Source organism: Pongo pygmaeus, chromosome 17 (assembly GCF_028885625.2).
Source record: "Pongo pygmaeus isolate AG05252 chromosome 17, NHGRI_mPonPyg2-v2.0_pri, whole genome shotgun sequence".
NCBI lineage: Eukaryota > Metazoa > Chordata > Mammalia > Primates > Hominidae > Pongo > Pongo pygmaeus.
In genome coordinates, this window is record NC_072390.2 from 61,936,336 (window position 1) to 61,954,686 (window position 18,351).

Genomic DNA, 18,351 nt, shown 5'->3' on the forward strand with positions numbered 1-18,351 from the left:
GTAAGCAGGAGGCTCCTGAGCCTTTACAATACTACACAATTGTTGTTGCAGTGACATTAAGTTAACTGCTAAAATATCTGAACTCCTGTTTCCTCTACTCCAAAATGTAAGTTTCTTTTTAATTCAGAAATTTTTAATAAAGTGTTTTACAAAAGAGTTTCTGCTTGCACTTTTACCTCTTTTACCTTTTGACTGCTTTCAACATTATTTTGCAAATCAGGCCATCTTTCCTGAAGAAAAAGATTTACGGGAGACCCTTCCCCATCAGGTCCCTTCCTTTGTCCTGATACAGGATGAAGAATACTCTCACATCAGACAAAAGGACATAAAGAGTTTTCCCATTATTTTGACAAGCAAATTCTACCTATAGCTAAGAATCCTCATTAGTGACTCAGGCAAAACAACAAGTCAAAAAGTCCCCAGAAATTTAATACTCGTTTTCCAACACCCAACCTAAAACAACTGCCATCCATCACAATACAGCCTTTAGTCACATGGCAGAAGTAGTCATGCATATATTATCATCTAATAGCATGCGGGACATGATATATTTCTTAAACTGCTTTTAACCAATGTAATAAATGATCTCACTAGCTTAATTTACTTTAAGTCATCTACTTAGTTAAAATATTTAGTATGTCCATCAAGGAAGAATTCATCATATCTTACCCTTCACAATTATGAGTAATTAAGCGCTCAACTATGAAACTGCTAAATTATTTTTGTCAGTGGGCATGGAAATGCCTTCCTGTGAGAGATGTAGAATTCAGACATTTATGATTAAATATTTTATTAAGTAAAAACCAATACTATTACAGGGCCTTACTGTTAGTTACTACAAATTGCTCACAGCACTGGACAGATCCTTCAAATTTATTCACTAATATTAATACAAATTTATTTCTTAAAGCTGCTCTTGAAATACAACTATTAGGGAACCTGGCAAAGCCATTCTGTTGGCTTTAAAGACCTACAGCTGACAGCAATGAGGTACTAACGGGTGACTTATGTATCTCCTCTCCTGTCACTCCACCCCCAAGCCCACTTATTTGCTACTCTACCACGGAACTAGAATTCTTTATGCAACAGACCTCAAAATTGCTTTCCACTTACATAGCTAAACTGAAAACTCATTTGATTTAGCTTTGTTAATATTTTATCATATATTAACTGGGGATAAGACTTATCAGCTTGATTGATGAGTGTACTTAATTCCCAGGCAGTACTTTAGTGCCTTCCCTGGAAGAGCTGAAACTGCGGGTTCCTCTACACTTCTCTAAATGGGAACTGGTTCTACACTAGGCTGGAGAAGTATTATACATCTCTCAGGGAAGCAGTTCTTCCTTCTACTGTTCTTCTCTGCATAGCATAAGCTTTACCGAATCTTTGAAGAGCCAAGGCATATTGAGGATGGACTGAAAAGTAACTGTTTTCTAGGACACACATTAAAAGATCTTTTATAGTTAAACATTTTTAAAAATATCAGAGCCATCCCAATACTTGGAGTATTTTTATACTTACTAGACAGGGCAACAAAAGGTTGGCTGTGACTATGGCTTGTCCCCCCAAAATTTATCTGTTGGGAAATTAATTCCCAATGCAACAGTGTTGAGACGGGGGCTTTTACGCGGTGACTAGGTCATGAGAGCTCCACCGTTATTGAAGAAGTAGGTTGGTTATTGCAGGAGTGGGTTCCTGATCAAAAGGATGAGTTTGGCCCCCTTCCCTCTCTTGTGTGCGTGCTGTCTTGACCTTCTGCCTTCTACCACAGGATGATGCAGCAAAAAGGCCTTCACCCAGTGCAGGCCCTTCAACTTTGAACTTCCTAGCCTCCACAACTATAAGAAATAACTCTGCTCTTTATAAATTACCTAGTCTCAGGTATTATAGCAGCACAAAACGTAAAAAGATAGTTGTTTTTAATACAGAGATAATATGTCAGCAGAAAATCTGAAAATTTTCTGTCTAACTATAAGCCTATTGGAGGCCAGGCACGGTGGCTCATGCCTGTAATCCCAGCACTTTGGGAGACCAAGGTGGGAGGCTCACTTGAGGCCAGGATTCCAGACCAGCCAGAGAGACTCCATCTCTAAAAATAATATATATGTAATTATTATAAGAAATAATTATGCAACTTGCTTTACTGTGATACTCATTTTATTGCAGTGGTCTGCAACCAAATCCAAAATATCTCATAGCCATGCCTGTATTTGGAAGAATACTAGATTGGTTTTTGGGTTCTGGGTTTTTGCTTCTGCAATAAAGCAAGTCACATAATTATTTCTTATAATTATAATAATTACATATATAATTATAATTATATTTTAAAGGCACAAAGAAGGCCTAATTCAAAAATTTCTGGCTATAAATTCCATGTAGGTGAATAAATAAAGTATAAAAAATCCTAGCCCAGGGAGCAGGGCTATCATATAAAAATCTCAGCAGAGCAGCAAGAGAAAGCTGAAGGAGTGATTTAAATTTAGAGCCACACAATTCCTCAAAGCCCTAGAACCAGAAATACCATTTGACCCAGTAATCCCATTACTGGGTATATACCCAAAGGAATATAGATCATTCTATTATAAAGATACATGCATGCATATGTTCACTGCAGCACTAGTCACAAAAGAAAAGACATAAAATCAACCCAAATGCCCATCAGTGATAGACTGGAGAAAGAAAATGTGGTACACATACACCATGGAATACTATGCGGGAATAAAAAGGAATTAGGTCATGCCCTTTGCAGGGACATGGATGGAGCCAGAAGCCATTATCCTCAGCAAACCAAACACTACATGTTCTCACTTATAAGTGGGAGCTGAGCAATGAGAAGACATGGACACAGGGAGGGGAACAACACAGACTCCAGCCTGTTGGGACTGCAGGGGAGGGAGACCATCAGGAAAAATAGCTAATGCCTACTGGGCTTAATACCTAGGTGATGGGTTGATAGGTGCAGCAAATCTTCATGGCACATGTTTACCTATGTAACAACTCTGCACATCCTGTACTTGTGCCCTGGAATTTAAAATAAATTTAGAGCCACAGAATATTACTGAAAGAGACCCAAAGGAACATTAAGTCCAACATGCCCTGTTTTACAGATGAGATCATCTGAGATGCTGGCACCAATCAAGGAGAGCTAGAACCAGTGCTGGAACCTGGAACCTGAAAACCAATCTGGGATTCTTCCAAATACAGGGATGTCTATGAGATATTTTGGATTCAGCTGCAGACCACTGCAATACAGCAAGTATCGCAATAAAGCGAGTCACATAAATTTTGGTTTTCCATAGTCTATTAAGTGTGCAACAGCATTGTGTCTAAAAAAATGTACGTATGTTAATTTAAAAATACTTTATTGCTGAAAATGCTAACAATCATCTGAGCCTTCAGGGAGTCATAATCTTTTTGCGGGCAGAAGGTCTTGCCTCGATGTTGATGGCTGCTGATGGATCAGGATGGTAGTCACTGAAGGTTGAGTCACTGTGGCAATGCCTCAAAACAAGACAACAATGAAGCTTGCTGCATCAATTTAATCTTCCTTTCATGAAAGAATTCTCTGTAGTATGTGATGCTGTTTCACAGTATTCACAACAGAAACTCTTTCAAAATTGTGAATCAATCCTCTCAAGCCCTTCTGCTGCTTTATCAGTTAAGTTTATGTAATATTATAAATCTTCTGTTGTTATTTCAACAATGTTCGAAGCATCTTCACCAGGAGTGGATTCCAACTCAAGAAACCACTTTCTTTGTTCATCCAAAAGAAGCAACTTCTCATCCATTCAAGTTTTATCATAAGATCGCAGCAACTCAGTCACATCTTCAGGCATTACTTCTAATTCTAGTTGTTTTGCTATTTCCACCACATCTGCAGTTACTTCCTTCACTGAAGTCTGGAACCCCTCAAAGTCATCCATGAGGGTTAAAATCAACTTCTTCCAAACTCCTGTTGATGTTGACATTTTGACCTTTCATGAATCACAAATGTTCTCAATGGCATCTAGAATGCTGAATCCTTTCCAGAAAGTTTTCAATTTTCTTTGCCTAGATCCATCAGAGGAAATCATTGTCTATGGCAGCTATGGCTTACAAAATATATTTTTTAAATAGTAAGACTTGAAAGTCAAAACAACTCCCTGATCCGTGGGTGGCAGAATGGGTGTTGTGTTAACAGGCATGAGAACAACATTGATTTCCCGGTACATCTCCAACGGAGCTCTTGGGTGACCAGTTGCTTTGTCCATGAGCAGTAATATTCTGATGGGAATCTATTTTTCTGATCAGTAAGTCTCAATAGTGGTCTTGGAACATTTAATAAACCATGCTGCAAACAGATGTGCCACCATTCAGGCTTTGTTATTCCATTTATAGAGCACAGGTTTTAACTTAAAGTCACCAGCTGCATTAGCCCCTAACAAGAGAGACTGCCTGTCCTTTGAAGCTTTGAAGCCAGGCACTGACTTCTGCTCTCTAGCTATGAAAGTCCTAGGTGGCATCTTTTTCCAACTTAAGACTGTTTCATCTACATTGAAAATCCGTTGTTTAGTGCAGACGCCTTCATCAATGATCTTAGCTAGATCTCTGGATAACATGCTGTAGCTTCTACATCAGCACTTGCTGCTTCATCTTGCACTTTAATGCAAGTTTATGGAGACAGCTTCTTTCCTTAAACTTCATGAACCATCCTCTGCTAGCTTCAAACTTTTCTTCTGTAGCTTCCTCACCTCTCTTAGTCTTCACAGAACTGAAGAGAGTTAGGGCTTTGTCTTAAGGGAATTTTGTGGCTGGTTTGAGCTTCTATCCAGACCACACAACTTTCTCCGTATTAGTGATAAGGCTGTTTTGCTTTCTTATCATTTGTGTGCTCACTGGAGTAGCACTTTTAATTTCCTTCAAGAACTTTCCTTTGCATTCAAAACTTGGCTATTTGGCACAAGAGGCCTAGCTTTCAGACTATCTCAGCTTTCGACATGCCTTACTAACCTTACTCATTTCTAGCTTTTGATTTTAAGTAAGAGATGTATGATTCTTCCTTTCACTTAAACACTCAGGGGCCACTGTAGGGTTATCAATTGGCCTAATCTCAGTATCATTGTGTCTCAGGGAATAGGGAGGCCAGAGGAGAGGAGAGAGATAGAACAGCTGGCTGGTGAAGCGGTCAGAACACACACAACATTAAATTTGCCATCTTACATGGGCATGGTTTGTGGCTGCCCAAAACAACAACAGTAACACCAAAGATCACTGATCACCACAACACATAATAATAATGAAAAGTTTGAAATATTGTCAAGAATTAGCAAAATGTGACACAGAGACACAAAGTGAGCACATGCTGTTGGAAATATGGTGCCGATGACTTGCTCAATGTAGGGTTACCGCAAAATCAGTTTGTTAAAAAAAAAAAATGCAGTGTCTGTGAAGCGCGATAATGCAAAGTGCAATAAAAGGAGGTATGCCTGAACACTGTATGCTGTCTTTCTAAATAACCATTTCCCCTGAAGATGAAGCATGTGGAAATGAAATTATACTGCAGATTAAGTACTGGTCAAACACCTACCATATGTCCAACATCAAACTGGTAAGTCCCTCTCACCCCACTCCCCAAAAGTGTTCCTTTCCCAATCTTTCCCATCTCAGTAATTTCTCCAGTTACTCAAGCCAGAACCCTATCAGTCATCCTTGATTTCTCAATTTCTCCCACCACCTCCACATCCCTATTCACTAGGAAACCCAGTAATTTCCAATTTTGAACAAAAATTAAAATATCTCAAAACTGTCTTACTCTTTCACCTGAACTGTAACAGCCTTACAACTGGTCTTCCTGCATTTTTCTCTTGACCTATTACTCCAATCCATTGTATAAGCAATAGCGGGAGTTTTGAAAAGTGCAAATAGATGTGATCATGTCCCTCCCCTGCTCAAAATTCTTTAATAGCTTCTCACGGCAACCAGCATAAAATCCAAAGTCCTTATCACAGTCTCGAAAGCCTTGCCCTATCCCCAACCCCGCATCTCCACTCTCAAGTTACCTTTCCCATTATTGACTGAGCTCCTGCCACAATACTCTGTTCTCATTTCCCCAAAAAATGTCAAGCTCTTTCCTGCTTCAGCCCCCAGATGGTGCCCCCTCCTCCTGAAATGGTTCCCCATACTTTTCACATAGATTTCTTCCACTCATTTGTCAGGTTCCAGCTTAAATGTCAGCAAATCAAAGAAGTCATTTTTAATCTCTCTTTAAATAAAGTGGACTCCCTCCTCACATTTGGTAACTATTTCAACCCCTTTTTTCCTTCGTATCACTTGGCATGATTGGTAATCCTTATCCTACTGTGTTTGGTCTGTCTTCCTCACTAGAATAGTCTCCATAATGCCCATCAGTTGTACTCATCACTGAATTTCCTACTTAAAAAAAAGAAGGCCTGGTACCTTTTGCTAAATGTTTATTCAATAAATTAAATCATGGATGAACCTCTGCACGCCTCAATGTCCTGACATATGACAACTATTTTTATTCATAAATGTAGGAAGTATAGTAACTATACTAAAAATAAATAATGGCAAGTCATTTCACATTTGTGAGCTTCAGTTTCAAATGAAGCAGTAAACTAGTTCAGGGCTTTTCAACACTATTTTAGGCCAGAAAATGCCTGCTGTGGGGGCTGACCTATGTATTATAGGATGTTTAGCAACATCCCTGGCCTCTACCCATCATATGCCAGTACCACCCCTCTCCCTCAGTTATGACAACCAAAAATGTCTCCAAACCTTACCAAAATATTCCTTAGGGGGCAAAACTGTCCCTGATTGAGAACCGCTAAACTAAAGTAATGCCAAAGTGTTAACATTCAACACACTTAAAAGTAATACCAATCAACTCAACAGACATAAACTATCAAAAGTTCAAATTAAAACTAGTGAATCATGAAAAATACCAAAGGAAAATCCCACTAACATTTAATTAATTGAAACCCCCAAAATACCTCCAATGTCACATTGACACAGTAATTCTCTCATTAATGACTGAAAAAAATGTAGTGAGTTTGTAAAGACTCAATGTTCCACCTAAAATAAAAATCTAAGAATACTATACATCTGAAGTGAAAGATGAAATGAAAAATTAAAATAGAAGATCTAAGACAATTTCAACACTGCTATTTCTAGTTATAATCAGAATTAAAAAAAAAAAAAGTTTTGAAGTCTTTGGGATTAAAAACAAACAAACATAACTTACTGACCTAGTAAGAAATACTCAAAGTGGTAAAATACTGAAAGTTCTACCCCTGAATTTAGAAGTAAGATAAGGCTCTCTACTATCACCATGTCTATTAGGAGTGCACTAGGAGTCCCAGACAGTGTAACATAGCAAGAAAAATAAAAAGAATTTTAACTCTGGAAGGAGACAATTAAAATCGTCATTATTGTCTACAATTGTCTATATAGAAAATGCAATCCAAAAGATTCTATTAATACAAAAATTTATTAGAATTAGCAAGTAAATGGAAGAAGACTGCTGCACAGAAGATTAACATACAAAAACCCAATTAGCTTTCTATGTATTAGCAATAAGCAAATAAATATGAAATTTAGCAAAATACAAGGCCGGGCATGGTGGCTCACACCTGTAATCCCAGCACTTTGGGAGGCCGAGGTGGGTGGATTACCTGAGGTCAAGAGTTTCAGACCAGCCTGGCCAACATGGCAAAACCCCATCTCTACTAAAAATACAAGAATTAGCCAGGCATGGTGGCGCATGCTTGTACTCCCAGCTACTGGGAGGCTGAGGCAGAAGAATCGCTTGAACCTGGGAGGCAGAGGTTGCAGTGAGCTGAGAGCATGCCATTGCACTCCAGCCTGGGCAACAAGGGTGAAACTCTGTCTCAGAAAAACAAAAACAAAAACAAAAATACAATTTACAATAGCATCAAACAACATGAAACACAAGGATTAATTTAACAAAATGTCTAAGACCCACATTCTAAAAACTATAAAACACTGATGAGAGCAAACGTAAAAAAAAAAAAAAAAAACAAAAAAAACCTAAATAAATAGAGATACATTTTATTTTCATAGACTGGAAGATATATTATTGTACAGATGTACATACTGTCCAAATCCTTAGATTTAATGAAGGATCAAACTCCCAGCAGGCTTTGTTTGTGAAAGTTAACAAGTTGATTTCAAAATCTGTGTGGAAATCCAAAGGAGGTAGAATAGCCAAGACAATCTTAAATAATAAAGTTGGAGGATGTACACTACCAGATATTGAGGTTTATTATGAAGCTACAATAATCAAGACAGTATGAATGGCAAAAGTATAGATAAAGAATCTAGTCACTTGATTTACGTCAAAAGCACAATTGCAATTCAATGGGGGAAGAATGGGTCTTTGCAATATGTGTTGCTGGAACAACTGAGTATCCACAGATAAAAATGAACTTCTATTTCACACAATTCACAAAAATTAATTCGAAATAGATTCTACACCTAATTGCTAAAAGTAAAACAATAAAGCTTACAGAAGAAAACACAGGAAAATATCTTCATGACCTTGGGGTAGGCAAAGATTTCTTAAACAAAACAGAAGAAAACACTGATAAATTGAACTACATCAAAATTAAGAACCTGATGTTCTCATACTATTAAGAGAGTGAAAAGGCAAATCAAAGATAGGGATATCTGTGATACATACATTCAACCAAAATCTTGTAAGACATAACACATTAAGAACTCTAAGGCCGGGCACAGTGGCTCACGCCTGTAATCCCAGCACTTTGGGAGGCCGAGGCGGGTGGCTCACCTGAGGTCGGGAGTTCGAGACCAGCCTGACCAACACGGAGAAACCCTGTTTCTACTAAAAATACAAAATTAGCTGGGCATGGTGGTGCATGCCTGTAATCCCAGCTACTCGGGAGGCTGAGACAGGAGAATTGCTTGAACCCGGGAGGCAGACGTTGCAGTGAGCCGAGATTACGCCATTGCACTCCAACCTGGGCAACAAGAGTGAAACTCTGTCTCAAAAAAAAAAAAAAAAAAAAGAACTTTGACAAATCAGTAAGAAAAAGACATCCCAATCAGAAAACGTAAAAGATTTGAATGGGTGCATCACAACAAAAGATATCCAAATGGCTAATAAGTATATGAAAAGGTTTCAACAGCATTACTCATCAGAGAAATACAAATTGAAACTGAGGCTGGATGCAATGGCTCACACCTGTAATCCCAGCACTTTGAGAGACTGGGGCACGATGATCACTTGAGGTCAGGAGTTTGAGAATAGCCAGCAACACAGCAAAATCCCACTACAAAAACAAATTAAAAATTAGCCACGTGTGGTGGCACACATCTGTAGTCCCAGCTACTTGGGAGGCTAAGGCAGGAGGACCTCGAGTCCAGGAGTTTGAGGCTACAGTGAGCTATGATAGTGCCACTGCACTCTAGCCTGGGTGACAGAGCAAGACCCTATCTTTGAAAAACAATAACAACAAAAAAGCAAAAAAAAACAAATAGGAACTCAGTAAAGATACCACCATATACACCAAACAGAACAGCTACTATTAAATAGAGAATATAGAGCATTGGAACTCTCATTTGTAGCTAGCAAGAATGTATGACTTGGTACGATCACTTTGGAAAACTGTTTGGCGATATTTACTAAAACTAAACAATTACCTATCCTACTATCTAGCAATTTCACTTCTACGTATGTACCCAAGAGAACTGAATGCACATGTCCCCCAAAAGACATATACAAGAATGTTCACAGCAGTTTTATTCATAACAGCCCAAACTGGAAGCAACCCATGTCCATTAACAGCAGAATGAATAAATAAATTGCGGAATATTCATATAATACACTACTACTATACAAAACAACAACAATAAAGAAGCAAAATACAAACCAAAGTACTGGTACACGTAAAAACTTGGATAAATCTCAAAAGCAGACCAAAAAATGCTATAATTCTATGATTTCATTCATATGAAGATTAAGAAATGGCAATAATTATAGAAGTCAGAGCAGTGGTTATTCTGGGGAAGGAGTGGTACTGACTGGGAAAGGGAGCCACCGAGGATGCTGAAAATGTTCTATATCTTGATCACCAAATGGGGGTTACATAGGTATATCTATGTGTAAAATTGTATTGAGTTGTATACTTAAAATCTGTATAACTTACAGTGCATGTTTACCTCAGTTTAGAAAAATCAGCAACAGAATATAATTTTATGGTTTGTTCACGTAAACAAATCATATTTAGAGTAGCAGGAGCTGCCTGCTAAATATATCCTCAAATTACAAAATAAGAGCAGTGATTCTGATATTCAACTCAATTCTGTATTCTATGATTTTCAGATCTGCATATAAACTTCTCCTACATACACTAATGAAATGCTTTAAACATCTCAAGTTCTGAAGTCTTAAACAATTTCTCACCTCCAAAGTAGCATTTTAGAGTCTGGACTTTAATTAAGAACACTGCATAGCAGTCAACCCTTTCAAAAATGGGAAAAGCCCATAGATATATTTCTAATTTGAGCCCTGCTGCTACACTGTTCTGGGATTCCTCATGCTCAGGGCTCTAAGTACTTAGAAAATATTCAGGAGTTAGTGGACAAATGCAGTACTGAGGCCATTACTGTCTGTTTGTCTTGTTCATTCTTTCTTTTCTTCCCTTTACTAAGGATTGAACATACCGGAGTAATTAAACTTGTAATTTTTCCTTAAGAAGGAGATGGGGGAAAGCAAGCAATCCAACAGTCAACAAAGACTTCTTACAGTGGTAAGAAGCTCATCCTGAAAAATTTAAAAAAAAATTCTGCACATCTCTAAGACTTTTGGAGGACTCTCAAACTCTACAGCAATTATGGGAAGAATGTCATTAACAAAACTTCAAATACATTATTCTTAAAAAGGCTTCATCTATAAATTTAAACGTGAAAGTTGTGATGCCATTTCTCTTCAGGTATAATGACATTTTAATAAGCTACTCTAGGAGATGGAGAGCAGTTGCTTAATTTAGGAAAAAAAGGCCTCAAACGTTTCCTAGGCTAAGTAATTCCATGTAGTTTTTTCCCCAAAATTCCTTTGCCTGGCAATTATACTTCTGAAAAAAAAAATCATAAAGAAAGCATAAACACTGCTCAACAAACATGTTCTCAGGAGAGTTTTAAAATGAATTTCAAAAACCTGGAATACCAGCCACGAGCAGTGGCTCACGCCTGTAATCCCAGCACTTTGGGAGGCCGAGGCGGGCGGATCATGAGGTCAGGAGATCGAGACCATCCTGGCTAACACGGTGAAACCCCATCTCTACTAAAAATACAAAAAATTAGCCGGGCGTGGTGGTGGGCGCCTGTAGTCCCAGCTACCCGGGAGGCTGAGGCAGGAGAATGGCGTGAACCTGGGAGGCGGAGCTTGCAATGAGCCAAGATCGCACCACTGCACTCCAGCCTGGGTGACAGAGCAAGACTCCGTCTCAAAAAAAAAAAAAAAAACCTGGAATACCAACAGTAATAGGAACTTGTGGCAAAGCAATTCATTGTGCTTCTTAAAATAGAGTATATTGTAGGAATCAAATAGGTTTTAGAATAATATTTAGTAATATGACAAAGCATGCACAATACATTAGGTTTTTAAAAAGCATGTTACTACATAGTATATACACATTATAAATTTTGTGTAAACATGTATGTGTATAGAAACAAAGAAACTGGCTATGTGCTAAAATGTTAACTGTGGTTCTCTTTAGGTGGCAGCGTTACAGGTAATTTTTAATTTATTCTTTCTTGAGCATTTAAACTTTTCCACGATGAGGATATATTAATTTTGTGATTAGATATTTTTTAGTCTTGTTAATACTAAGTTCAGGTTGGATTATAAGTGACTTGTTTGTCTTCCTCCTAATAGTAATCATTGAGTTCAATTATAATTGGTCTATTACTTAAATGCTCAAACTGGGTTTTTTTGTTTTTCGAGATGAGCCGAGATCACACCACTGCACTCCAGCCTGGACGACAGAGCGAGACCTGGTCTCAAAAAAAAAAACAGAAAAAAAAAAACCACAATTCTCAATTCCATTCAGGCATTTAAAAGACATTTGTAGAAAGGCTGTACTATGCGTTTTTGTGGGGTGCTATCCATTAAAAACACAGTAAATAAGATGCAGCATAATGTGAAGTTTGATGTATCTGCCTTGATGTAATATGCCTCTGAAGCTGGCATGCAATGGGCTTTAAAATCCAATGTTTATTGTCATTATCAGCCTAAACAGTAATTTAACTAATCGGTGGTTCATTTAAGATGTCTGTATTTGCCACACACAATCCAAACAGCTGCAGTCATTGGTTGGAAGGCAGTCCCTGTGGAAACATCAATATGCAAAGAAGGGCAAGACCTAAAATCCTTCTGTTAACTCTCTATCCAGCTGTTAAGTGCATTTGTGAAATTAGAGTTGACCTATAAGTGCACTGTAATGTTTTAAAATGTAGTGTTTATAAAAAATCAATATGGTTAGGAAAGTGTACTAATTAGACAGCATCCGAGCAATTACAAAGTCAGTATTATGTCAACATACATTTTTATTACCCTGAGTCTAGTATTCATTAAGACAGAGACCTCTCAATTTCCTATTAAATATGTCCTTCCCAAATTGCCAGCTAAAATCAATCAATATCTTCTCCTTGAATTCTGTGGTTAAATAAATGAGTGAAAAGTAGTAGGGGTAAATTCAGAAAGAAATAATAGCAGATTCTGTTTCAAATGAAAACCGATATTGGTATAGTTGTAGAACTTATTTAAGGAGCAGATGGCATAGTCTCTCCCTCCTCAACCAAAAGCCAAAGTAGGATAATTGAAAAGGCAGGGGAAGCAAAAGTAATTTTAACACCATATACACTGAAGTACATCTCCAAGTGATCTGACGTAACAGTGGATGTCCAGGAAATAATTATAGTAAATAGATACTGGGCAACTATAAAAAGTGAGTTTGCTCCTTTTAAACAAGAGCTTGACTATCACAGTGACTAGAGTCACAAATAAAAGTGCATTAAGTAGTTGTGGTTTCCATTAACCAAGAATCTAAAATTAATGTGCACACAGGGTAAAAGGTGGCTGTTCTCAAAGTGCTATTTCTGGCCACATAGATTTTACATGAGGACAGCCATTTTCCAGATGAACAGCAAACAATGTGCCCAAATGTGTGAACCTGGGTAGTGAGTTTTAGTTTCCCATAAACATTCTATTTCTGTAGTATATACATGAAGAAATGAATTCTACATAATGTATAAGTTAGAATGGTTCTTACAGATCCTTGCACTGGTAAGAAAATTCTGTTTGTTTGTTTTTTTTATAGCATTCTTGCAGTTAAATACAAAAACTTTACCAGGCTATTAAAGAAAAATTTTCTAAGCTAGTCCAATATGCAACATTTTGAACTACATACTTGACATACATCCAAAGGTAAATTATACTGTTTAATGGTTTGACAAGAAATAAAAGGCAAGACATGAAAAATTACAAAATCCAACGGAAAAGTCACAATCTCATTCTACAGCAGATCTGCAGGTAAATTCTGATCCAATTTATCTTGGGAAGTACAAGAACAAGTATGCAGCCTTCCTTTTAGAAGTAGCAGCAAAATAGTTCATTTAAGTGAAATGTACACATTAACTGAAGATTTATAATATCTTATGTACTAGTTCTACTTCTACCCACAGCCACTGATGTCTCTCTGCTTGGATATCCCAGAGACCAAACCTAAACTCATCACCTCTTAAATCCCAAACCAAGAGTTCTCTATCTTATTTGCTCAGGTTAGAAATCTCAATGTATCCTTGACTCACTCTTCTACTTCACTGACTAAACTCAAAAGTATGGTATCTGAATCTGTTTTTCTTCATCTCCACTGCCACTACTCCAGTTCACTGTATCATTACCATTCATCAAATAATTTATTTTAAAGTGTAGTCAAATTTGTCAACTCTTTTCCATAACCAGGATTCTCACTAGAGGTAGAATCACATTTATTGTTTTTGGTGGATCAGCCTGGATACTGTTTTCCTTTGGAGATTAGCATAGTCCATAGAGAATCATAGGAGTAATAATAAAAGATACAACTGCTGCTCGGGCATGCTAGCACACTGTAATCCCAGCACTTTTGAGAGGCTGAGGTGGGCAGATTGCTTGAGCCCAGAAGTTGGAGACCTCCCTGGGTAACATGGCGAAACCCCGTCTCTACTAAAAATACAAAAGCTGAGATGGGAGGAGCACCTAAGTCTGAGCCTGGGGAGATCGAGGCTGTGGTAAGCCATGATGATGTCACTGCACTCCAGCCTCGGCGACAGAGACCCCATCTCAAAAACAAAATAAAAACAAAAAACATATTACACACACAAAAAAGTCAAGATAGTAATACATATTATTTGATGCTGATCTTGAAGATGTCTGTCCTAATGTAAAATTTAGGTGGCCAGAAAGTAAAACACATAAACCCATTCATGACAATGACAAAAGGAAAGGAAGAAGGGAACTATTATGATCAGATGAAAAATAAATAGCTAGGTTTACCGGAATGCTTGATTCAGAATTTGATAATGAAAATGTTCTGGTGCCAATCCCATGACCACAGCATTAGGATCAGTTGTTTGTATTCCTGCGAATGGAAAAAAAAAAATGATTGTTGAAAATGCAATTAAAAGCAATGTCACATTTAAAACAAACTAGTTTTAGTCAATCAAGTGCAAACTTTTGCTGTATCTATAATCTAAAATTTAACAGATTATCCTGCCCAGTGTACTTTGGAAGTATAAGAGAGAGTACACAGAAGGAGAGGGAGAGGGAGATGGGGGTTGGGAGGGAAAAAGAGAGAAAATCTAATATTTTTCCATATTCCTTGTGCACAGTCTTAAGGGTACTAAGTAACCAGAAGATCTGAATTGAAAATTGTAACCTGATGTCCTCAAACAAATGACAATTTCTTACTTCAAAATGCTTTAATGATTATAATCAACAAGAACTGCCATGAGTTCCCTATGAACTATCAGATCGATAGCAACTGATGAGGGACTGAGAATCTAAGAGGCAAGGGAAATTAGACTTTCTAATTGACACAACTGAGGTTAACACATTCATGATTAATATGAAATGCACTGCCGAGTCTACAGTTTTCTACATAATGCCTTATCTACTTTTAGTTTCAGAAATATTATTTTAAAATTAAAGTATGTTTTAAGGCCTTGGCATCTTAGAACTTCAGACATGACAATCAAACAAGTACATTCTCCATTACAACTTTATTTATTTTTGAGACGGAGTTTTGCTCTTGTTGCCCAGGCTGGAGTATAATGGTGTGATCTCAGCTCACCACAACCTCCGCCTCCCGGGTTCAAGCAATTCTCCTGCCTCAGCCTCCAGAGTAGCTGGGATTCCAGGCATGTACCAACCACACCCGGCTAATTTTGTATTTTTAGTAGAGACGGGGTTTCTCCATGTTGGTCAGGCTGGTCTCGAATTCCCGACCTCAGGTGATCCACCCGCCTCAGCCTCCCGAAGTGCTAGGATTACAGATGTGAGCCACCATACCCAGCCTCTCCATTACCATTATTAAAAGTCTGATTAAAGGTTCCATGGATTATCCATATGCCAATTCCTATTTGCCTCTCTTATTGGCTGCAGATATCCAGGCTTTCCAACTTCCTCCTTACCAGTAGCCATGAGTATTCTCCATTAGTTTCTTTGCTAACACAATAAGCTATTCCAAACTCATACCATGCCTGTCCAGATCTGAAATCAGTAATTTCTCCAAAGAACTACAGTGGGAATTGACAGTAGATACCAAGTCTGAGCACTGGGTTGTCATTACTTTAGGCTTTTCCAGTGGAAGATTACATAATATGTATTATTTAAGAGAAAAAAGGAGTTGGTAACTATATTTTCTATTCAAAAGTAGTAATACACAGCTTTTATTTAACTTACTGGATTTTTATTATTTACATCTCTTTTCACTGACACTAAAATCTAATAGTTACTACTTTGCTTTTTCCTATGTATACTTTTAATTAAAAAAAAAAAATACCAGTATTACTAATAACAGTAAGACTCCTGAATGCAGTTTAAGATCTCTTTGTAGTTCTTTTCTCCTTAGAATTTATCCCACTATGAATGAACAGGTCAAAATACTGTACTTTAAAGTCATTTGAAGTAATTCTTTTCTCTGAGTGGTTATGCCACCGACCTCATACAGACCTAAGTTCATTTCTATTTGGAGGCTTGTTTTTCACTTAATTGTCTTTTCATTGTATACAATATTCACATGGTTCCAAAGTCAAAATTATGTAATGGGGACTTTTTAAAAAGCCTCCTATCTTGATCCATCCCCTCTTCCCTTGCTTCCCCTTTAGGTAACCATTTTCATTAGTTTTTCATTTATCCTTCTTTGGCTTCTTTTTACAAATATAAGACAAATACATATGTATATCCATTTTCTTCTCATTTTCCTACACAGAAAATGTACTACATCTTACTTTTTTCATTTAATATATCCTATGCAGAGCATTCCTTATCAAGAGATAGAACTTTTCATCATTATTTAATTTTCAGCTACAAAGCATTCCATTTTGTGAATATATCACCGTTTATTCAATCAGTCCCTTCTGATGAATATTTGGGTTGTTTCCAATCTTTTGTTATTACAAATAAGGTAGTAATGAATAACCTTGTTCATATGTCATTGTGTATTTTTGTATCTATATTTTAGAGATAGATTCCTACAAGTGCTGCTTCATATGTAATTTTGCTAGCTACTGCCAAATTCCTCTCCATAGGCTTTGTGTCATTTTGTATTCCTGTCAGCACTCAGATGCTTTTAATAAATTTATTTTCTGTTTAATTCAGCAAAGTTGGTTTCTGTTTCTTGCAAATAATAATTCTGATTGATACATTGGCATATTTCCTATTAGTACTAGTTTTGAGGTCTGCCCAACTCTATAGCCATGCTGAACTTATACACTCCATTTTCTATATTGTGCCATTGCACTCTGAGCATCCTCTCTGAAAAGAAGCAATGTGGCAAAGCTTCATAAAACTATGATATTCTTTCAGAATCTGTTGACTTTTCCAAAGAGAAACACTTTTTCTTGATTGAAAAATATTTCATGTTCAATGTAAAAACTTCACACTATCCAGAATAACATCTACTTTAAACAAAGAGATCCTGGTGTATCTCATTTAATCAAGTTAATATAGTGGCTCCTGCATTGAGGATTAGCTTATAATACTCAAAGTAATTTTGACCTGTGTTCGGTTTTTTTTTCTATTATTATACTTTAAGTTCTAGGGTACATGTACTCAATGCGCAGGTTTGTTACATATGTATACATGTGTCATGTTGGTGTGCTGCACCCATTAACTCGTCATTTACATTAGGTATATCTCCTAATGCTATCCCTCCCCACTCCCCCCACCCCACAACAGGCCCCAGTGTGTGATGTTCCCCTTCCTGTGTCCAAGTGTTCTCATTGTTCAATTCCCACCTATGAGTGAGAACATGCGGTGTTTGGTTTTCTGTCCTTGCGATAGTTTGCTGAGAATGGTGGTCTCCAGCTTCATCCATTTCCCTATAAAGGACATGAACTCATCCTTTTTTATGGATGCATAGTATTCCATGCTGTATATGTGCCACATTTTCTTAATCCAGTCTATCATTGATGGACATTTGGGTTGGTTCCAAGTCTTTGCTATTGTGAATAGTGCTGCAGTAAACATATGTGTGCATGTGTCTTTAGAGCAGCATGATTTATAATCCTCTGGGTATATACCCAGTAATGGGACTGCTGGGTCAAATGGTATTTCTAGTTCTTGAGGAATCGCCAAACTGTCTTCCACAATGGTTGAACTAGTTTACAGTCCCAACAACAGTGTAAAAGTGTTCGTATTTCTCCACATCCTCTCCAGCATCTGTTGTTTCCTGTCTTTTTAATGATCGCCATTCTAACTGGTGTGAGATGGTATCTCATTGTGGTTTTGATCTGCATTTCTCTGATGGCCAGTGATGAGCATTTTTTCATGTGTCTTTTGGCTGCATAAATGTCTTCTTTTGAGAAGTGTCTGTTCATATCCTCCGCCCACTTTTTGATGGGGTTGGTTTGTTTTTTTCTTGTAAATTTGTTGGAGTTCTTTGTAGATTCTGGATATTAGCCTTTTGTCAGATGAGTAGATTGCAAAAATTTTCTCCCATTCTGTAGGTTGCCTGTTCACTCTGATGGTAGTTTCTTTTGCTGTGCAGAAGCTCTTTACTTTAATTAGATCCCATTTGTCAATTTTGGCTTTTGTTGCCATTGCTTTTGGTG

General features: G+C 37.4%; 1 protein-coding gene across 4 annotated transcripts in view; it reads right to left on the reverse strand.

Moving 5' to 3' along the window:
* HDHD2 (haloacid dehalogenase like hydrolase domain containing 2) overlaps window positions 1-18,351 on the reverse strand; it is a 43,073-nt gene that overhangs the window by 8,290 nt on the left and 16,432 nt on the right. For all 4 annotated transcript variants that reach the window (XM_054460950.2, XM_054460953.2, XM_063653648.1 and 1 more), the window contains one exon: window positions 14,573-14,657. In XM_054460950.2, the coding sequence (XP_054316925.1) occupies window positions 14,573-14,657 (85 nt within the window). The remainder of the gene's footprint in view (window positions 1-14,572; window positions 14,658-18,351) is intronic.